General features: G+C 44.5%; 1 protein-coding gene across 9 annotated transcripts in view; it reads right to left on the bottom strand.

The window, feature by feature from the left end:
* The window catches only part of LOC110858172 (nuclear factor 1 X-type), a 71,896-nt gene that overhangs the window by 12,732 nt on the left and 35,661 nt on the right, over positions 1-23,503 (bottom strand). For 8 of the 9 annotated variants that reach the window (XR_004836752.1, XM_035858573.1, XM_035858567.1 and 5 more), the window contains 6 exons: positions 18,586-18,741; positions 9,693-9,884; positions 8,164-8,203; positions 7,914-7,970; positions 7,719-7,805; positions 6,691-6,750 (listed from right to left, as the gene is read on the bottom strand). Coding sequence is in view for 8 of the 9 variants with exons in the window: in XM_035858573.1 (XP_035714466.1) it covers positions 6,691-6,750; positions 7,719-7,805; positions 7,914-7,970; positions 8,164-8,203; positions 9,693-9,884; positions 18,586-18,741 (592 nt within the window). In the remaining variant the exon portion in view is untranslated. Of the gene's footprint in view, positions 1-6,690; positions 6,751-7,718; positions 7,806-7,913; positions 7,971-8,163; positions 8,204-9,692; positions 9,885-18,585; positions 18,742-19,691; positions 20,241-23,503 lie in introns of those variants that run through there. The other variant, XM_035858574.1, reaches the window with a different exon arrangement.

The following is a 23,503-nucleotide window of genomic DNA, read 5'->3' as shown; positions in this document are numbered from 1 at the left end:
GGAAAGGAGCAGACTGCAACTGGCTGACAGTGTGGGTGGTCCCCCCCTCGGAGTCGTCTTTGACAAGTGGGTCCGCAGCCTGTAATGTAGCTCACTTATCCTTCCTCTTACAGCAATTTCATCACTCGTTATTGAGGAAAACGGTAATCATAAGACCGAACTGAATGGCTCATGTCCGCAGCCTTCTCTCTCCTCCTGAAAACCACCCATTTCGGATTGTTTCGCTCCCATAAAAGGTGAACAGGACAAAAAGGGGATTCATTCACTGCTAAAGATTTCACATATCCACGACTCGTGACTGCACTGGTGACTGCCTTGCAAGAAGAGAGAGAGAGAGAGAGGTCAGCCTTCATATATTACGAGGGAATGGAGAGGAGACACTTTTTTAAGACAAAGGAGCCCATGCACCAACTGGAGGGAAGAGATCAAATCAGGCTAGGCGGTCCGAGATAAAGGAGCCGAGGACAGTTAGACATGATAGTCATAATATCCGGGTGCGAGAGATTCGGTCCATTTTTTCTCTATGCCCACCTAAGATGGGACAGTCTGTTGGTCATACGTCGTCGTGTGAGAACAGACGGTCGACCAGCCATCCAGCCAGAGAATGCAGGGTCTCGTGGCCCGCTGGTGATATGGTCCATCCCATCACTTTCACCGACACGCCACCAGCCAACAATAAGACGGAGATGCGGATCATTGGACATGAAATTTATGCAGTTCCTTTCCTTTTCTTTGCCATCTCCCACCTGTCAACTTTTTCAGCCACTTTCACCTCCTCACTCATCTCAGCCCTCGCCCAGCCTCATCCTCCACTCCTTAATCTTCTGCCTAATAAAGCAAAATATCCAAACTGAGAGAATGCAAATCTGCAATCCTCATTTCATTTCGGAGCCCATTCCATCCGGGGCAAAACCCAAACGGCGAGAGAAAAAGATAGAAAAAAATCCGAATATCTTCTTCTTGAACAAAATTGTAGGATTCTCGGAATGGCTTCTTTCCTTTCCTTCTCCTCTTGTCCGACATGATACGAGCCATTTTGCAGACAAAAAATTAGGAGGGGGAGAGGAACAGGATGAGCGGATGAACTGAAACAAGGAATAACAACCAACACACACCAACCATGAGAACGTATATATTCTATCCGGCCACTACATCTTCTTTTCCACCACTGTTCATCCAGAGGTTTTGTGCAACTTTGCAAATTTCAAGTACTGTTTTGCTCCTCAAAATACTACAATGGCAATCAGTTCACTGAAAATTACATGGTCCAACTCTGACCCTGCAGAACCTGGGAGCACTTTCACTCCATGTATGAACCCATCGCAGTAGTAGCAGTTTGGTTGTGTGTGTGTCCCATCTGTAAATCTGATCTACATGTCGGACGACGACTGCTAAACTAAATATACGTACTACTGCCTCATCCTCCGTGGAAACGTCTCCTCGTCCTGCCGGAGTACAAGAGATAAAAAGGCGAATGAGAAAAAAATGCATTCGCTGTGCAACTTTTTTCCTGATGGAGAAAAAGAAGGGAGTCTCTCCGTCATAAAGGACAACTCCATGAGCTTTCACAACTGAGTTGAACTTTAATAGTCCGGTCCTATCAGACGCATAAGAGATGCATAATATACTTACACAAACTGAGAGAATGAACATCGGAGAAAGGACTCGTGATTCTCGCACACATGCAAAATGAACCCGCGTTCACTTCGTCGCGATGTCCTGGGCACAACAAAAACAAATGAGGCTCAAAATTTGAGACAATTGACGAGCAGAAAAAGCGGAGGAAATGGCGCAATATGTTGTTTCGCCATTTCATGTTCTCCCTTCAAGAAATGAATTGATATGGAATGCTAATCCGCTCCTCAATTAAATGGCGCCGCGACTTCTTGCGGTTAGCGTTCAGCGGGAGACGACAAAATTGCTCGTCCCAGAAGAACACGATATCCGAGGAGGAGGAGGAAAACGAAGCATGGAAGCAGAGAAGAAGTCGTCGTTGGGATGATAATGAGGTGCAAAATCAAGTCTCGCGAGAGGAGTGGTAATAAAAAGACTTAATTGGGAGTGAGAGACATCCTACACGGCAATTAAGAAGAATCTTTGGAAGAGCTGCCATAAGGCAAATTTCATTAATGACTTGCAAACTGCTTGAATACAAATTCAAATGTCCCCGTCGTCCCAATTCTTCTCCCTTCTTCTTCTTCTGCCTCCCTCTTCCCTCGGCTGGGCTGTGGCTTCTTCCTCCTTCGTCATAACTTGCCCATCTTGCACAACCGATTAAACGGATCCCCTCCTAATTCTCTGCTCCTCATTCTCACCCACTCACTCAGTCAACACCAACGTGGCGAGAGAAAATTTGCCGACAGTTCAAAACAGAAAACAAGGCAACATGCAGACAGACTAACAAAAGTTGACACCATCATATCGTAAGAAAAGGGTCGTCGTTGGTGCTCAACAATGCATAATGAGCGTGGAATGGAGGGATAATCACGAAAGTAGTTTTATGCTTGATATGTTGGTGGTAGTTAAGTAACTCTGGCATAATTTGTTCTCACTTTCTAACTCACTCGTCTAGAATTTAGAGTGTACCCGTACTACGAACAGTGCGGTGGCAACATGCAGCAGGAGAAGGACGGATGGGAAAAGGAGAAGGAAGTCACGGAGAGAAGTTAACTTAACGACAAGTCCGGCATTGATATTATGCACCGCAGAGTTGTCGTCGCCCCATGCACCTAAAGCCCCCACGGAAAAGTTGAGCTCCCAGCAGCAGAAGCACTACGACATACGCCTAGCTCCGACCACTTGACTAAATCCTCAGGACTCTCATTTTCCTCGGAGGAGACGATGATGATAGTTTCTCTGGAGAAGGAGGAGGGAAGCTGCGTTTGCATGCAGTCGGGATGGCACTTGGTGGTGGGTTAACTGAGCATTAAGATGGACTATCTCACTCTCGGATAGAGAGATTAAGGTGATTTCAGCCCCATTCAAATGAGCATACTCTCATTCCTTGCTATTACTTACTGACTCACTCTCCGCCTAATTTCATGAATCTAATTAAAACTTCTTGGAGCAGCAGGGTGATGAGCCGCTGCCCTCCATGTGCTCCTACCCTCCTCACTTTATTTGAGTGTTTATCGAAAAAGAAGCTCTGCATGGGAATGATCGTGTGGTGTGGACGGCGGCGGCGGAATCTGCTGTTCCGATATTCCGGGTGGAATCAGTTATTGCGTCATTGACTCGTCGTATTCCTTCTGCGTGCCACCCAAAATATTCATGACTTTTGGAGGAATCTTCTTATTGAGTGAGGAGTGGTGGTGCTGCTTGGTGGAAATATTATTATATTCTGACGACGGGCGGTACTGGCAGTGGTCGTGGTGTTTTGATACCGTGGATGTGGAGGAAAAGACGAGGACCAAGCCGGGGTAGCAGATGCCACTCAAGCGAGTGCAATGCAATAATAGCGAGCGTAATATGGGAGGACGAAGGAGGAGGAAGTCGCATAATAAAAAATATCCGGGAAAATCTCTCTTTTCACAACTAAAAAGTAACTGTTTGTGTGTGTTCCATGAATATTGCTTCGTATTATTATGCATCCACCAGCCTCGTTGCCTCACACGCCACTTTCTCCTCGCTCTCTCTCTCATGGTCACCACGACTCCTCCTCCGCCTTCTTCCACATTCATTCCAACTCCGCCGAGTCGTCGTGGTCATAAAAAGAGCAGCGAGTTCATAAAGTGGGTGAAGGTTGATGGCCAAAAGTGACCAGAAGACAAAATGAAGTCATAACCAAGTGTCACACATGTGTCAGTTTATCTCCATCTTTAATGCCACTCAACCAAATCTGAATCAAACCCGACCACACGTACGTACAAGCAGCATGATGATCTCACACGATGATAGCCACCAAACCACCACCACCAACACCACAGAAATAAAATTCTCTCAATATCCGCTCCAAATCAAAACTAGGGTTGGGATCAGCCACCCTGGGTGCAGGCGGACATTGGAAATGCAGAATCATAAAAGAACCACGCCATTTAATATCCAAATATATATTTTCTTCGAAATGAAGAAGAGCAATAATCTGACGCCCATTTCTCTCGTGTCGCTGAGTGTGTAGGTGAAAGTGGAGGATGGATTCGAGCATAGGCGTGGAGGATGGATGGATGGACAGCCAAAAAGAAAGAGGAGTGAGAGACAGACGACTGGGAGAAAGTGTGCAGATTGATTATTACTTACACAAAACGACCAAGAAGGAACGTATGCCTTGTGCTCGTGGTGGTGGTGACGGTGGTGGTGGAGAGAAAGTGATCAGAAAGGGTGGAGTAATCTCTGCCGACATAAATTTCTTGTCCTACTCCACCACCGACACTGGAGCACTTTTCCATGCAAATTCTTCACACATTCATTTGCATAGGACAAAGCTAACTGCACATAAAGCCAACCAACACTATAATAATATCCTCTCTCCGCTATCTATCCATCCATCCGCTCACTCTTCTCCCCGCTATCCAACAACAACAAGGAGCAACTAAGCTAAATCCAGCAACGTCTTCTTTGTCTCCAGCAGCAGCCTCATTACCGCATCATTATACAGTGGTTATTCAACAGCACTTTAATGGTGAGAAGAAGTAAGGGGACAAAATTCTTCCTCCTTTATTCCCTGCTCCTCGTGGACATTTTATTCTCAAAGTGGACACTGAAGCTGATTCTACAATGTATGAAAGTGTGCTGGCGTGGGTGATATCTGTGCCATTATTACGACCATTCGAACAGTGAGTACCTTCATTCCTCTTGTTCGAGTGAGTGGTGAAGGAGAGGTATTTTGAGGGGTGAATGGCTCCGTTGACGTATGAAGCCGTAAAAGGAGGGTGGAAAGCGGCTGAAGTGGGAGAAAGAGAGGGAAAGAACGATAAAAAGATTGGAGTAGCCACCACAAAATAGAAGAAGAAGAAGATGCATATGTGGGACACACGGTGGTCAGTCGGCCTGTGAGAATTATGCCCAACGCTGATTGTGGTTGGCGAAAGAGGTTGGGGTTGCTTCATGGCGGGTGAAGATTTACGGGGTTATACATCAGCTCTAATGTGGGTGCTGAGGCTGCGGACTTTTACTTTTGCTCTCCTCATCATCAGCCCAACCCCGTGTCATCTCCACATTGACACACCACATGACCACGGACTCGACTACACACATATCCGCAGCACGTACTTGTACTTTTTGATCTCCAGTCCTACCGGGGACAAAGGTGTTGACGCCCTGCTTCCCACTACCACCATCATCACCACCATCACCACGAGCCTTATCGAAATGTCCATCTTTTCGCACTCTGCAACCTCCCAATCATGGCCACCATCTCACTTGGAGTTTGATAGGGAACAATTTACTACAAACTTTGGGGTATTAACAGAAACTAATGGTGTTGAGAGTGTCACCTATAATAATAATAACCTGGCTCCTTCTTCCTCGAACCTCGCCTACCAATAATAAAGTGAGAAACCCAATGGCGAAAGGAGTAGGACTTGATATCGATAAGGGGATCATCGTCAGCACAATTGGGCAACCATTTTCTAATCGGCTTTCTAATGTTTCTACTGCTCTCTTCTTCTTCTTCCTCAGCGTGTGTCGTATCGGCCCATCTTTCTTAAACTAAACTAACCCCGTCCTTCCCAATAATACACACGCCACACGAGGAGCGAGAGGAGTAAGGAGACAGAGTTATTATTGCGAAGAGATTTAGTTGAAATAAAAAAGTAAGCCGCATCCAATCCACACTTGACTTGCTCTTTCCTTGTCTACATTTGATATCTTCATTTATAGCTGAAATCTCGGAGAGAACAAGTGTAATAAAAATTGCCTAAAAGACTGGAAAAAAATTTATCACTTTCTCTCGTGCACTGACCGTATCTCTCTCCCGACTAGCTTTCACTAATCCAGCAGCAGCATCTCCACCACCACCACCATCCAGTCGGAGAGACCCCTCTTGCTTACTCCTAACCATGGACGTAGTTCCGCTGCTGTAGTTCAACTATGCCATCCAACTTATTCCTCCAATTCAACAACAACATCTCACAACAAAATGCTAAAAGAACATACAATTCGAACGCTTAATTCAATTGCGATTGAAAACTATTTTGCCTACGAGCCCCACCCAGAAATCAAATTGAGTAATTAGCCAGCAATCAGCAACACTGGGATTTATTTGTGTACGAGGAGAGGATGAAAAGTTCCTTGGAACTTGAGACGAGACGACGGCAACGACGACGACGACTCATTCCATTATTCTTGTACCGATTAATTGGCAGTGTCAATTCGAGACTGGTGATCAATTCATTTGCAACTTTTCTTGATTCGATTAACTAACTGTTCATGTTCCCCTGCTCGCTTTCTTCTCGTTGTACTTGTGCATTCCCTAACTCGACGTAAGGAGACAATGCTACGGAGAAAAAGAGGTGGTGGTGAGAGGGATGGATGAACGATTTCTCATAACTCGTCTTGACTCGAACAACTAATTTTTGCTCCCTGTCCCAACAGCAGCAGGACTTGATTAATATGAAAAGGAGCTAATTGCGTCATGCTACAGTGAGAAAGAGAGAGAGCGAGAGAGAGAAAGAAAGAGAAACAAAGAGACAGAGAAATAGTGGAAGAATAACAAGAAATTAAAAAACTGTGTGTGTTCCGAAAGAGACTCACCCTTGAACCCCCTGTCGTCATCTTTCTCGTTGTTATTGTCACCCATCCCGCTCATCGCATCTGAAATCAAAAAAGTTGGAGAAACTGATTTAAGAGATTCGCATTTATCCTTTTGTTCAATTGTTTTAAGTCACAAGCAATAAATAATTCAGGCTCCGCCAGGTGAACACCTCTCCTCATTAAGAGCAAAGTTTTTAAAAATCTGGCAGAAATTATTGTTTCTTCTTTTTTGGCTGTTGACTTATTGAGAGAAAGTTTTTTTTCCGGTTTTTTGAGGCAAGTAAGAAAATGTGACCGTGGCCATTAAGAAGAAGGCCTCTGGGCACAACGGGGGCTCGGACCGTGTTGTTCGCAACTTGGTGGTCGTGGTGGTGGGTCTGTCGGTAGGAGAGAGAGAGAGAAAGATGGAGATGGAGGGAGGCAGGCGATGGGAGCACTTAGTGTATCGGGTTTTATTCATCCCCGCTGAACACGCAAAGCAACAACGAATTTAAGGCTCTTCTGCCATCCATATATTTCCCCGTCCATCCCAATTACTCATTCGTAAAGTCACGAAAGAAGAAGAACTTGTGTCTTCCTCGCCTTGCTCTCGTCTTGGCCACATTCCCTTTTTTTATTCCAACTCCTCTTCTGTCCTTCCCACTTTCTCTCCGCTCTTCATTTCCTGTCCGCATTTCCCTCCCTGCCTGCCCGTCTCCTCATCTGACTAGTGGACAGGTGCTGCTGGTGGTACTCCTGTGGCCGCTGTTCTTCTTGTTAAGTGGTGTTGTGGTGGTCACTGCTAATTGTGTCCTTCCTCCTCCTCCTCCTCCTTGTTCCGTGGTCGAAGCCTCCTCGCTGTATAATTTGATCTCTCTAATTGAAACTTGATTGATGAAATGGGCCCAGGTTGTGATGGTGGTGGATGAAATGCAGCGTACCCAACCACACACACACACACACACACAATGAATGAATGGCTAATGGATTCTGAATGAATTTTTTTCTCTCTCTAGCTCTCTCGCTGGAGGAGTTTAGAAGGAGCTTACCGTGACTGTTAATGAAATTGGCGAGATATAGATCCAGTTCCCGGACGGAAACGTTGATGTGGTAAGGATTGACACAAAGGCCGGGATCTACAATGAATATGGATCAGCATTTGCAATACAGTCTTAATTTATAATTGTTTGTCCAGTTCCTTTGAATGAAACTTAATTGGATTTCGATAATAAAAAATTACTTACGGAGACATTCTGGAGATTTCTCTAACCGCTCACCATCCGTGCTCTCGAGAGGGATCGCTTTAGGAAATAGGAGAGAAAAAATTAATATTAATTAGTGTATAGTTTCAACAATTGGATGACTATTTACTAGTCGTCTGGGTAACAAAATCAACCATAATATCATAATATATTGTTTGACAACTATTGATTTTGTTCATGCAATTTTTACATAAATTATTGACGACTGAACTAATAAATTGATATCACTTACCCTTAAAGAGGATCACCATCACGAGGTCCAATCTCCAAACCTGCAAAATAAAGATGTGTAATCATCACTCATTATTCATCGCGTATTCATTACTCATCTTTCCTCCTTATACCGACTCGAGGAGCATGAATGACGACAATATTCTCATGCATGATCTCAATAAACAATAAAATCTCATCATCAGATCATCGCAGTGAGTGAGTGAGTAGTCGTCGTCGTCGTCGTAGTACGAAAAAGAGACAAAGAGATAGAGATGAAAGTGGTGATGTTTCTCAATGTGAATATACTTTCTCTTCTTTTCCGCATGTATGCATGCACGACAGGATCATGTTTGTTTGTTACCGAGGGTGGCATACACCCACTCATCCACTGCCATCCACCCCCCAGTTCGTAGTACTACGAGTAAGGAGCCTGCTTAACAATCCCATTTTTATCACAGGCCCAAGATGAGACCATTAATCATAAAATTCTACACATACATACACAAGCGTGGAGAAGAGGAGAGAGGAAGAAGAAGAGCAGAGGGCACGAAAGAAGTTCAGCAGGCGAGTTACCCAAAGAGACATCACATAATTTCATAAATTTCATCCCATGCAATGCTCCACTTAGTCTAGTCGTTGGAGACAGAAAGGGTTAATAAATACATGCGACAAGGAGCAAAACAGACACGAGAAAGGACAATAAATATGAAATGAAACAGGACCAAGGAAAGTTTACATTGTAAAAAAAGAGCCCCAACTTTTCTCTCGACTCGGACACACAGAGAAAAATGAGAGCCCAACAACAACAACGGCCCAAGGAAGGCAGCAGTGGGAGAAATTCTCACATGGAGAGAAAGTCTCCTGATTTTGCAAACCCATTCAGCTAAATAATAAGCAAGTGGGAATTAAGAATGGGAGGAAAAGGTTGCTCCTCCACCACCACTACCAACACCGCCACACACTGGCTGCTGTCCGACAGAAAAAATAGTAATAGTCAGAACGGATGCTTTGTTGGGGAGCGAGGACGACGGGGATTTTTTTGTCGCCGACTATTTGCTTAACCTATCAAGGATCAACAATGTGCGAAGTTTGTAGGAAAAGAAAGTTGTAGTTTTGGTGGAGGCGAGTGAGATGTGGATCTCACTGGGCTAAAGCTATATTTAACATCTAGATTCACATCCGTAAAGAGTCACATCCACCACCACCACCACCAGCAGCAGCAAACTGCAAGAAAGCAGCAAAGAAAGTTTCATGGGAAATTGTCTACCCTTTTTTCCTACTTTTTCCTAATTTCCTCTGGCTGCCGCTTTGTTGTTTCCGCTAAATGGGGCTATGAAACGGGAAAGATAGAGAGAAAATACGTCTCAGTTTTGCTTTACATGGAGCACTCCAACATGTCTCCGTTCTGTTGTACAGCTACCACTCCTTAATTGCAATAATCTCATTGCTCCAGTCGACGAGAGATTTTTTTTACAGTCTCCATTTCATTCGGTATATTTAATTAATTTCGAGCCGTAAATATTGGCGAGTAAAATAAATAATTGTCACCTTGTCCGCTTGACGAAGACAGTCGATCCGTCGCATCTTTCCCTTCTGGTCGGGGTTGGAGAGGACGCACATGGCAGGTTTCTTGCCCGTGATGGAGAGCACAAAGTCCTCGCGACACTCTTGCGTAATGTCTTTCCTCAACTTCCCCAACAGTCTGGACGCCCATTTCTGCTTCACCTCCACTTTCTCGTTCTGAAACAATGGAAATTCAATCAATTAAATAAATTTCTGAGAGAAATCATCAGCTCTAATGAAATCATCCCCGGATTATTTCTTCTTCTAAACTGGGGAAAGAAAGACGGCGACGAGCTCTTTTCCTTCTCCTAATGAATGAATGGGATGATTTGTGAAGGGATGAAGAAAAGTCGACGACGACGACAACGAGGCCGACGACGTCTGCTAGTGAAATATTGAATACGCAACTTTTCATATTCTTCTCTCACTCTGAAACTAAGAGTCTTTTCAAAAGGAAAACAAAACAAATGAAATGCCAATATTTTACACCAGCCAAACTTTCGTCTTGACAAATAATGCCGTTTTATATTTTATTGAATGAGCCATTTGTCAATATACTCGCATCTTATCGTATCTTTTAGTGAGAGAGAGAAGCTCGTCTTTCTTTCTTATAGAAAATAGTCTACTTTCTAATGAAATTCCTCCCATTTGAGGAAAAGACAGGCCTCATATTCAGAGTTGGAGGAAATTTGGAGGTGGTGGGTGGACCACACGAGACGACCCTCCATGCGCCCTTTATGGTTCGCAGTAAATCCTTCAAATCGTATTTTAATTACGTTCTCTGTCCTCAATGGGGACATTATGAAGGGAAAAGGAGGGGCAAGAGGGTCCCATTATGGCCGCCATTATCCACAAAGTGCCCTTGTGGCCTCTTCACATATTAGCACATCATTCACGCCTCTTTATCCATCATCATCTGTGGATTGGTCAATTAGCCAAATCCTCGAATCTTCTACACACATCAGCGATTTATGTCGGAAAAATCACCTCATATGATTATGATTATTACCATTATTATTATTACTACTTCTACGAGGGTAAGAACTCGCATGTGGAACTAATGAATGAATTTCCACGTTGCGAAAAAGCTGGTTAAGAAAAATAAAGAAAATGTATATAAAAAGGTGAGCTTGGAGTTTGGTCGGTGTGATAAAATCGAGGCGCCATGTCCACAAGTATGAAGCCTCAAATGAACCTGAACTCTGGATGGAGGTTGAGATCGCATCATACATACGAAAGGAGAACAAGTCGTCGGCGAGAGAGTTGGGGACTCGATAAAGGATTCATGGAGGAATTCATGGAGGGAGATGGGCGTCACGCCTGCTAATGCTGTTCCTGACAGGCAATTTTTTACAATATTCTCACAATTACCCCAAAAACTAACCCGTATGTATAGCATAGACGACCACGATCACCACAACCACCAGGGAGTAGTAGTCTCCTGCTTCTCAATTAATAACTCATCCACCATGCACCACCACCACCATCGCCATCATCATCATCTCCTCCACTATCTACGACTTCTTCTTCTTCTTGGAGAAAGTTTTGCCCTCCTCTCATCTCCGCCTCAGATCTTTGGTTTACATCCGATTCCAGCCTAAATCCACTTCATTAGGCAACGCTTTGCAAATTCCTCCAAACTAAACTACTGATCCCACCCAGTCAGCCGATCCGATGATGAAGAAAGGTCACCCAGAACAAACTACTGCTGCTGGAAGTCATCGCATTAGTCGGAAGCAAAGAGTTTGAGAGAGAGCGAGGAGTTAGAAGTAGGGATGCAATTTCTTTTATTGCTCCATCTCGTATATTTGGAGATGCATAAAGTGTAAATAGAAACAAGAGAGGAAGTCTGGAATTCAATTCAAAATTTGGGGAGTCACGAAGCAGCGGAAGTGGCGACGGGATGGCAGGCAGGGCCCAACGCTGTGTGGCAAGTAGTACAGCCGCCGCTCAACCCTGGTACCGTTTGTGCCCATTAAATGGAAAGGAATGTATTTTTGTGAGAAGAGGAAGGGACAATAAAAATCGGATGGTTACACTACTTTCAATTCCGCGAAAAGAGGAGGAGGACACAGCCCAAGTTTTCACAAGAAGCCCAGTGTAGAGATAAATCTGCCTCCTCAAAATCAGCCGTTTATCTCAATTTCCAGGGAAAATCAGTGCAGAGCAACTCCCATTGTGTCGTCCTCTTGCTCTCTCGCTTGCTCTCTCACTCTCCTCATACTTGCTTTTCCCTTCGCTCGCTTTCTCCCGTCGCACTCGCCTCGCAATCACTAAAAGAAGTGGGGCTCCCACAAGTGATGACTTTGTCAACCTCGCGCTAAGTCCCAGCAGTAGTCGAGCACCAGTCAAGGGTTCAAAGCACATGGTGGTGATGATATATACGCCATATCGCCGTGGAAGATGCACAAGGGCCAACCGGATTTGCTGGCCGTTTCAGTTCCTATACCTTCGATGTGGACGGTAAGATGGGAGAGATGCTCGGGTCGGCCCTTGTGCGTCTTCAACGACGATATGTATCATTACCCCACAAGAAACAGGGGGACGTGGTTGTCTGACGTGATGCAAGAGAAACAGGAGAGCGAGTAGCTACGGCATAAATGAACAAACTGTGTCACATTACTGCCACGACCATACTTCATCAGCCCCATTTTAAAGGATTACATCCCCAAGAGCCCCAAACCATCACAGCGAAATTGATCTCTAATACCGGAAAATGTTTCCAAGACATTTTGCTACACTTTCCCCTAATTTCCTCCAACATCTCTTCCTCTCGGAGGAGAAGAAAGAAGGAGAGACACGACTTTCCCACACCACCAAAACTTGAGTGGTGGCTGATCAACATCGAACAACGCACCCACTTCATCCCATCCGAACCCTCCACCAAACTCTTGTCTCCATCGAGTACTTACAACACCAATATTTGATTTCCTCCCTTCTGACCCACAATATATTTACTCAGCCGTCATAAAATGGCAGAATCTGCCAAAAATTCAGCTGATTTTGGTATATATTGAACCAAATACTTGTTCTTGTGGTAGACGTTTGCTGGTAGAATGTCCACCCAATCTTTGCCTCTCAGTCTGCAGACTCCAGTATAAAAAAGAGGAAAGCAATCAAGAGTTGAGATGGATGAGCGTGCTATGTAAATTCGAATCGGCATAGGGCAAAAGGCGGAGAGGATTATTGGGCAAGATTGGAATTGCTTTTGCTGTCCAGCCACCACGACCGCCGCAGAGTCGTCATTGGGGACAAGGTGGAAATGGACGAAGGGCTTTCGGTCAGAGATAGGCGTGTCAATGGCTCGATTCTCCAGCAATTGGTGCTGATTAAGGTGGCCGTGCTGGAGCTTCGGTGTGGTGGTCAGAGTGATTTACGAACTCTACTACAAATTCGTTACTCAGCTACATTAGCACTCTCTCGGGTCCTCGTTCATCGTCGTCCTCTTTTTCTGCTCATTGTCCACCAAACCAAGTGCGCAATCTGCTCACAAACGAGACCATCAGCAACCACGGCGCGGTGATTTTCTCCAGCCATTGTCCTCGTAAACGCTCTTTTCAAATCCCAATAAACACTCGTTCCCTCACAGCAGCCGTAGCAGCAGTATCAGCGGTCGTGGCCGTATCAGCGGCAGTGGTGGTTGGTGAGGGCTTATTGAGTGGAGAGGGGAAGTAAAAGTATAGCGAGATGACGGTATCGTATGGGGTGACCTGCTGCCATCTCATATCCATAATCACCCACCCACCACAATCACCAGAGGAAGGAAAGAGCTGCTGCCCACACCCCCAGAATATGCAATGACTTTTTGACTCAATTACTCATGAGCGAAATTGCTCGCCTCTCTCAGAACTGCTCCCATTCTCCATGAGAAGGAATGAGAGACAATTCTGCATGGTTATGGGAAATGCTTTCACTAGGTGAATGGCACATAACCTGAGTGGATGGATGGCTGGATGGATGGACACCCATTGTTGGACGGGTGGGATGATGTGGTGAAAAGTAGGAAAATCTTTAATTTGGAGTCACTCCGTGTGTGCACATTCTTCGCCTGCCACTCATCAGCCATCCAACGTTCATGAGCCCATCAAACTGTCACTGAATGAAACAATACTAATCAAACTGGCCAAGACGATTCCCCAGCGAGATGGACCCCGAATCTTTTTGGCAAGACTTTCCTTCTTTTCTCTCTCTCTCTCTCTCTCTTCACGGAGAGAGTGAGAGCGAGAGACCGAGAAAAAAGAGAGGAACAATTGCGCTTCATCTCCGCACATATTCCAAACGGCCCAAAGAACAGAAGTTGTGTATACTTTGTAAATATTTTGTGTATGAATCCGCAGCAACGGGGTGGAATGGAAGTGGAACAACACAGATTTGATTTATTTTTCAGTTTTTGCTAATATTTCAGTTTTAAAGGGACGACGGAGCTTCATTCAGCTTCATTTTTGAAACAGCGTGTGTGATCTTTCCTCTAATTTATGTTGTAAGCCCTTCATTCCATGAGAAGCAATAAGCCGCATATCCGACTTGTGTGGTAGTGATATGAGAATGTATCGCTGTCTGTACGACGACTTACTACTCCTCGCATAATGCATGTTCCTCGTTTTGTGTGTGTGTGTGTGTTTGGCTGGAGGGAGATGGAAAGAGCCATGAAGTTGGTGCATACTCGGAGAGAAAAGAAACAACAAGACCCGTAATGTGGTGGTTGTTCAGAAATTGGGGCTGCATAATGCGCTATTCATTCCGATGCTCGTGTGTGTTTGCTGTGTGCAAATGAAGTCGGATCTTTAGATTGCATCCGTAGATTCAGACATTGAGAATTTGAGAAATAGGCAAGAGTCAAATGTATATAAATCCTCGTGACAAGATCCCAGATAGCATTTGGTGCTTTCCGGCCTGTGGGATCGAGGGTCGTCTCGTCGCATTCAGCAGCTCCAAGATTGCTCAGTTGGAAGGTTTGGATCTACTATTATGTGTCGTCCCACCACACGACGAGGTCATCGGAGAGAGGCATCCTAAATTCAGCCCCCTGACCCATCCCCAACACCATATTAACACTACGTCCTCCCTGCATGCTTCTTGTCCCACGACCAACCAAACCACCATCAACGGACCGGAATCATCTTCTCCAAGCACAGCTCATAAATACAGCGAAACCGGGAGAACAGTCGCTTGCTTTCTCTTTTTATTGTATTTTGTGTGGATGGATATTCAGTCCAGTAACAATAAGTGAGTGAGTGAGGGGTCGGTCTACCCACCCAACCAGCGATGTAAAAGAAAGTCTCTCCTCTGGCTGAAATGGACCAGCAGCTTGAACAAATCTCCATCCACTACAACCACATCACAACCAAAATAACAACACATTTCCCAAAATGAAAAACAATCAACTATCCAAATTCATTGGCTTTTGATCCGTCACTCTGATTCTCCTATGAGGAGAGAGAGGAAGAGAGGGAATGAGAATAAAGGGACAATTTTTTAAGAGATGCGTCGCGTGGAGTGCAAGTACGAAGAGACAGAGAGAGCGAGATCGAGGGGGGAATTTTCTTCCTCTACGAAATTGCCATTGAGAAAGTGATATGCAGCTAATTCTGGACACCACTTCCGTAACCCATCTCAATAACTGAGTCGGAAATCAAGAACTGCTGCTGCAATCAGAGCGGGCCGTGGATGGGGTGCAAATGTGGATTTCAAGTCGTCTGAATTGCCCGACGATCCCCCGTTGAACAAACTGTATGAACAGAGCCCCATTACATACATTCAACGACGAGGACAAGTACACCCCGTTTTGCAAGTTTAGTTTTCTTTAAAGTGAGTGGGTGGGTGGGTGCATGGGAGTCATTTAATGGGGTTTGAAGCTCAGCCACAGAATAAAAGGAATCCATTAAATCCTAAAGTCGATCAAGTTCACTCGTGTGCATAGGCATTGTTGCTTGCTGGTGCTCCTCTAATGGCTTTATTATTGCCATCAAGATCAACCGCAAACCGTGAGCGATAAATAGCACCACCAGCACCAAGGACGGGTTGAGAGCAATAATAATGTGCACAAGGATTACTAATAATAACACATACACACATAAACACATTCTCACCAACAAGCAGCTCCTCCACCACCACTGCCATGCACATAGGATGGACACACACCAGCAGAAAACCACACCCATTTAATACCCACACACCTTTCCCCGCACCACAAACAAGAGGAGATGATGATGATGATGAAGATACGAGCACGAGACCAAAAACGGGCAAAAAAAGTATTACGCCACATACGCAACGATCTAAATGTATGTAGTTGAGAGCAATATGTAATTCGTTCCGTGAGCAGAACGACGACATGTAGTAAATACACACACACTTGAACGGCATAACTTTCTTCTACTCCGTTTCCTACCCGTTATGGTGATCGAATAATACATTACTGCTCTTTAATGTTTCTCAATGTCTTACTCCTAAATGCTCTCCGAAGCCATCCTTCATTCACACAACAATTCCTTTGACAACTCCACACCGCAGATGATGATGCTCTCTCAAATGTCTTAACCATCCTTCCCTTTTTATAAGAAAAATACAATAATAATCCAAAAACCAACAACAACATCAAAATAATATTTAGAGCTCAGCCCAGCGGAACTGATATGTTTCCTCCTCAAATGCTGATTCCTCTCCTCAATTCATACGTACGTACACACATGCCTGCAGAGCCATACACAAAGAGAACGATAACCAAATAACCATACAAACTTGAACTGATGTCATGCATGCGGAACTTGATTCTACTTGTGCAAGTTGCCCCTTCCTTATTTCCCGTCATTATCATCATCATTTCATCACACGACTAACAAGACTTGCGTCGTTTTGGGAAAGAAATTGACGGTAGCAAGCAGGTGATAAGATTTAATAATAATAACAATAATAATAACGTGATGTTGTTAAGGTTATGTTTTTTAGTCGGAAAGCCATCAGGTATCGGATTATGATGGGATTTAATTACTCGTGGAATTGCTCTAGTTTATTAGGGAGTCGAGTCAATAATCATGTCACTGCCACTGCTAACTAATAAATACTAAATACTCCTCAGTGCTCGTCAGAGTGAGACCGTTTTACGAGTGTGTGTGTGTCGTATATTGTGTATCTGGTGTCAGAAATCAGCTCAATCAATGAATCACCACGAATGTCTATGTCTGCAATCAGTTGAGAACTACTTTTATTGGGCTGGAAGACAATGCACATTATTGCCCATTAAATTATTTGTTCTTTTGCGAAAATAGAAGCCAGTCTCGTCGAAAAGTCTGGTCTTTTTTAGATTACGATTATTATGTCATGTTTTGGCCGACGTTTAATGTCACTGAACTTGAGCCCCAGTTTCTCTCATTGCCCCAAAAATCTCTCGGATGTCACCACACATCCAGCTACAATAGGTAGTCATCCGTCCAGCCGAAATAAAATGGGGGTGAGGAGAGAGATTGCTTATTATTCTCCTGCTGAAAACAAGTCTCAAGTCGTCGTCGGCTTTATCCTCATGACAGTTTTGACACTTGACCAGGACGCAGCAGCAGTCTTTTCCAGTAATGTGTCCACTTTCTGACATGACATTGGATGTTGACTTGTCTGGCTCTGTCACTTCCTTGTCAAAATGTGTGGATCTGACTGCACAGCGTCAACTTGAGGACGACTTGAGTCGCATCACATTCTTCATCCCGGGCCAACCCACCGAAACCACAAAAAACACAGAGGGACCAGGACGAAGGACTTGTTTCGATTTTATGCATAATTTTAAACCAAAATTTTTTACCCTGAAGAAAAAATATGATCGGAAAAGAAAAATTTTATTTTAAATTCTTCAGTTTTTTTAAGATATCCACTGACATGCAAGGTGAGGATGCAGTTTTTCATGAAACCTATCGCACTTATTGCCGTCGAGAAATTACAGGTTATTTTTCTGCGTTTCGTAAGCGGATGAAATAAACCAGATCAAAAAGGATGGACATATTCGACCCTGCATGTTGTGGGACGCTGACGAATTCAATTCCTCCATCAATACGGAGAAGGAGCGAGATTAAGTAAAAGGGAATAATCCATTTTAAGTCCAAAGCATTGAACCTGATTGACCACTTGTGACGTGGACTGACTCTGGCAATTAAATAGCTAATGGACTGATCTCACATCATTTAGCAGTAGAGTCTCTCTCTCTCTGATGATATCTGTCCGACTCATAGAAGGAAAAAAGTTTTTGATCAACATGACGATCAACAATCTAATTTGCACAGTTTACATTTCGAGTCTTGTTGTGAGGCAAATTATTATCGGACAGGAATCTGTACAACCGTGAGAGCCAAAACAGAGTCACCATCACCATGATGATCATCTGAATGAAATGAAATAAGTGAGGAGGGTGGCATGAGGGAGAATTAAATTTATGAGGAAATCTCTTCACAGCAAATCTGTCTGATTTTAAGACCTGGGTGAGAGAGTGGTGCTCACTTATTAGTTGTTCGTCTTATTAACCATGTTTACAGAGAGAGAGAGAGAGGGCCAAATGCCGTCAAGATTGTTGAGACAGTGGTCATAAAATTGGAGGAAAATTGGGAATGCGGCGATTTTAATTGATGATTGACATGAGTTCCATTCTCCGATCAATTAGAGATGTGGGGAAACATTGTTTATGAGACAGGTAGCCAGAAGGGTTGTGAGACAGTCGATCTGCTCAACCCCAATTCTTTAATCAATAATGGGGCAACTTGATAAAACAATACTTTTTCTCTGATTCTCTCATTATTATCTCTCTCTCCTTCGTGCTCATTGTTCTTGTGGTTGTAAAAATTATTTACAAAAATGTGCAGATTTTATGATTGCAAAAGTGAAGGAGGCCAAGACTCACCAGGAGCTCTTCCTTGCATCTCCGCTCTTCGTCGAGGGACATTCTCTTTTCATGTTTCTTGAAATATTTCCGTTTGGCAGCTTGGAGATTGAACCAGGTGTATGAGAATGATTTCACGAATGGTAACAGCGCTTCGATAAATGGATGGAATTCATCCTGAAATTTAAAGAAAAAGTTCAAATATTAGACAATTTCAAGTGAGGAATGAGTCGAGCATGTATGTGCAAAGGGAAGAGGCGATGATGACGGTTTTTATAGTGCCATTGTAAACAAAGTTAAAAAAAAAAGTGTTTAAAGACTTGGTTGCAAAAATTCAGAATTTAAATTTAGTAAATAAAGATATTTAATTAGTGAATGTGGAGGGAATATTTTTTGTTCCCTGATTTGCATTTCGCTCAACATTTTTTATTGTCGTCTTTTCGCAAGTGGCTCATTCATCCACCATTTTATGAGGAACAAGTCTCTCTCTCTTTAATTCTTTGTGGTATTGAGAGAGAAACCGAGATTCGGTCAGTGTCGGTCTCGATGTGGTGAGTTTTTTTTTATACTCGTGTGAGCATTTATTTATAGTCATGTTTCTCGAGCTGAGAGAGCTGGTTTGGTTGGTGGTGGAGGAACTGCATGGTAAGTAATATTCGTCGTTCGCCCTACTGCTACTTGTACAACTCACGACGACGATGGCGTGACCCCGGAAAGTCACACCATTCTAAGAAGACGGAGAGAAAATGGGAGTGAAATGTCAAAAGTTGAGATTTTTGTGGTGCAGGTGCGTCTTCATGTTTAAAAAAAGGATCGAACAGTGGCTGCCGACTGGACCGCCGACTGGACCCAGGTCAGGATCACAAGAAAAAGAAGAACCACCACGGCAAAGCAAGCTGCTACTGACTTGCACTTAACCATACATACAGTACAACTGTTCCTATTCTATTGTTATGTTGGCAGCCAAACGAACAAAAAAGGTTTGGCAGCAACCACCGCTGCAAGAAAACGTGGCGATCCGCTTTGTTTGGGAAATTGGACGAGATCCACGTGCAGCGGTGGAAAGCTTAGTGCGTGCATAACGGTAACAGCGGCGACGAGGACAACAATGACGACGACAAACTCACCATGTTGAGCGCGTGGTGGTGTAATTGTCGATGGTGGGGCGAGTGGTAGCCGACGTGGTTGCACCCGCCTGGCCCCACGGCGGCACGCCGAGCCACCAGCGTCTCAAAGTTCTTTTGCTCGTGAATGTTGACGGCTGGGGGTGGAGGTGGCGGTGGAGGGGACCACGGGAAGAGGAACGGGGTGATTTCCACAATTACACCGGGACACACAAAGTTTTAGTGAAACGAATGCGTCCCTGGGGAGGCCTATCAGCCACAGTTTAACCAAGAAGAAGAACAACAACAACAGACCAGACCCCACGACAAGGAGGACACGAGTAACGGCAAGAAACACTAGTAAACAACTTGAGAAGTGGTCTTGTTCCTTTCTCGGGTAACGGAAAAGTGAGATCGAGCGAGTGAATAAAACACGCTCGCTTTGGTTTCGTGGCTTCGCAGGAGTTGGGGATGCGAATGTGTGAGCAGAGTTAAAGAAAGATGAGGGTTGTTTGCCCAACCAAACCAACAACTTCTTCTGGGTCTTCTTCCCTCTTGTTCTTCTCGCTTGTGCTGCTGAGAGAGGAAATCAGACGGAGATCGCAGTGTCGCCGACTTTTATCCAGCTTCCACCACCACCACTCTTTCTCCCTTCTTCCTACCCACGACTTTCCCTCTGCGCAACCAACCACCACACCTTTCACCCCGTAGACACGAGATGACTTTTCTATGTATCTCTCTCTCTCTCTCTCTTGGAGCCTCTTTAATGAACCTCCTTCTTTCCATCGGGGTTGTGCAGGAATGAATCTGAATGAGACTGCACTTTCTCACCGACAAATATGCAACGGTGAGTGCACAGAGTAAATAGTCAGCTCAGCCACAGAGTAGCTCGCAACAATAGCGACAAAAAGATGAGTGGGTGAGTAGATCGCATTATTATCGCAGGGAACACATCTGTCTACTTACATAAGAGGAAAACGTTGTGCGAATAATGATATAAAGACAATTTTAGGCTTATATTTCATAACTCGGGGCATGCAGAGAATTCCACTTTTCATAAATAACCATCAGTTTTGGTATTGTGTAACAGAGTCGAGAGGGAGGTAGGCTGGTGAAACAAGGCGATAAATCACAACCAATATGGGATGGATATATGGATGCAGTTCTAATCCTAAGAAGACGTCGCCACAGGGAAGCGATCGGCCCGCGATGATATGCTGAATGACGGATGGTGATTTTCCCGATAAAATGACCTACGGCGCTAATTGATCCTAATTGACTTTCCACTTTATGAATGATGTTTGACGGGTGGGTAACCAAGTCTGTGAGAATAACCTCCACCGCCTTGTATTCCATCACTGGTCCGGTGGGCACCACACCGACGAAGATGAATTGACCAGGGAACCCAGCTCGACGGGATCATTATGGTACCTTACCGACTCTCATTAAATCAAGATCTTGTTTTTCGATTAAGGAATATCATTAAAATTATAAAAATTTGCGGGCCTTTTATAAATTTTTTTTGTGGAAACAAAAATGGGGAATTTTTGAGAAAGTGAGAAAAGGTGCGTTTGTTGGCCAAGTGGGATGATGGGATAGGTCAGAGAATAGGGGAGAGCACTGCCACTTCTTCTTCTTTTACTTGTTCTTCTTGTCTAATACTGCAAACACATGCCTCCTTGGCCCCTGTTGCACCGCACTGCATGCATTTTTGGCTAGAGTTTCTCATTTTTTCATGGTCTCGGTATTTGGCGACGGATGCTGGTAGAGGTTGCATGATTGTGTCGAATATGGGCCAAAAGTTGTGTCTGATTTTGGGTGTCCCACATTCCCCATACGAAAGAACACTTTGTATGCGTCATGATGGCGGAGCTGGATCGTGATGCGTGGGAGAGAGAGAGAGAGGGAAAGGGAGCGATTTTTGGGCGGAGGAGGAGGGATGGATGGATGGAGAAAGTTGGAGAAAGGGATTAACGTCCTTGTTTGTTCCTGATTGTTGAGTGGATCCTCGTCGTCGTGTAAGCAAGGAAGCAAGTCCGTAAGTGGGAGAATAAGTAGGAGCGAGGATGAAGCCTCGGAGAACAACGACTACTCACTTCCTCCTAAACTTTCTTTTATGGCGATTTCAAATTGACATTTCTCATGAATGACTGAGTCCGGACCAAGTCTGCCTCGGAGGAAATACATAAAAGCATTCATATGACAGTTTACCAGTAAAAAAGTGTTCATAAAAAAGGGCTGCAGTCTCACATGTACTACTTACAACTTACTATCACCACCACCACCACTACCACCACTACTACCATGTATCTATCTCCATGTATCTGCAGATGGATACTCATTGGTCGGACTCTTTATCTCGCAACTCTCGGTCCATCACTCTTGCGTCTTGCTCTCTCTCTCTTCAGATTAAATTGTTCCCTTTGTTCTCGTCTTTCAGAGTCCGGTCGCCGAGAATGAGGATGTTTAAGCTATTGAAAATAGCTAAAAGTAAAAGTAGCGAGACTTTTATGTATGTCCGTGCGTACACAACGAGCAAAGCTGCCTAAATGTACGAAATGGTTGAGGAGTCAAAACATGTCAGCAGCGGAATTTCACAGGTTCGAAGAGCTGGAGAGAGAAAGCGAGGCAAATGAGAGAAAGAGACGAGAGAGGAAAAGAGGGCCGACTCTGGGACATAAATCTGGTAGGAAAATGAGAAATCAAGGACAAGGAGGGACGACATGGAGGAGGACGATGAGATGCATTGCACAATAATTTGTCTCCCCATTCAGCGGAATGGATTGGAGGTTGTTAGCCACCAAAGTATCCACATGAGCTCTCGGATATTAAGTTAAGTCATCCACTGCTCTGTTGATAGATCGCACTTTTTGCCCCTCTCCTCCATGACATCTCTCAACCATCGATATCCACTTATCCTCTCCTCTCGCTCCTCGCTCCTGGTCCTATGCTCTCATACACCACCATCACCACCAACCAGTTTAATCAACCCACCCAACTCCATTGGCGAACAGGCTCCTAAAAAGTGACAGGTCGCAGAAGGACAAAGACAGGAGAGAGAGAAAGAGCGAGATACGCATCCTCTACGAAGGCCACATTTAAAGCAGCTCACGGGATAACCAGCAACTTGGTCGTCGTCGTCTCCTACTTCTTTTCCAGTTTATTAACTAAGGAGGCAACCTTTCTTTCTGTGCTCATCCCAAAAATGATAAATTGGGGAGAAGAAAGCCGTCAGCATTTGCATTGCATTACTGGTGGCTGTTCTGTTCTGCCTGGTCGCAATTGTACAGATGAAGAGATACACAATGCGAAATGGGGTTTCTTTCATTGCCTTGTTGGTGGTGGAGTGGTGGTCGTCGCAGCCTCGTCGTCGTGGTGGACTGTGTGGTGGTGTGTGTGGAGATTAGAAAATCGCCAATGGGTCGTTCATCATTGAGGGAGGAGACCAAAAGTACATAAAATGTTTTAGATAAATCTGCCTCCCGTAATTTGATTCCCGTGGTGGCCGTCCACAGTATCCATCTCAGGGGCAGTTACTTCTGATTTATGGCCAATCACCAATTCCTGGTGCAGTTACTAATTAAAATCAGAGATGTTACTCTCCTGCTTAATCTCTTCATCTCTCCTGCTAATTCATTCAGCCACCTGAACGGTCAGCCCATTCCCGATCCAATAATCCAATTAATGGAAGCTGAGCACTTATTCGCTCGGTTGACCACTGTCCACCAATTCACCAGCAAGGGGTCAATTGCACCTCTCATCCCCTTTATTGCCACATTCACTGAGTGAGTGAGCCAACCCAGCCGCATACATCAGGACCCCATTGACACTGCCAT

This window comes from Folsomia candida, unplaced genomic scaffold, assembly GCF_002217175.1.
Source record: "Folsomia candida strain VU population unplaced genomic scaffold, ASM221717v1 Fcan01_Sc020, whole genome shotgun sequence".
Classification (NCBI taxonomy): Eukaryota; Metazoa; Arthropoda; class Collembola; order Entomobryomorpha; family Isotomidae; genus Folsomia; species Folsomia candida.
The sequence above is the reverse complement of the archived record's forward strand: the minus strand, read 5'-3'. Positions and strand labels throughout refer to the sequence as shown.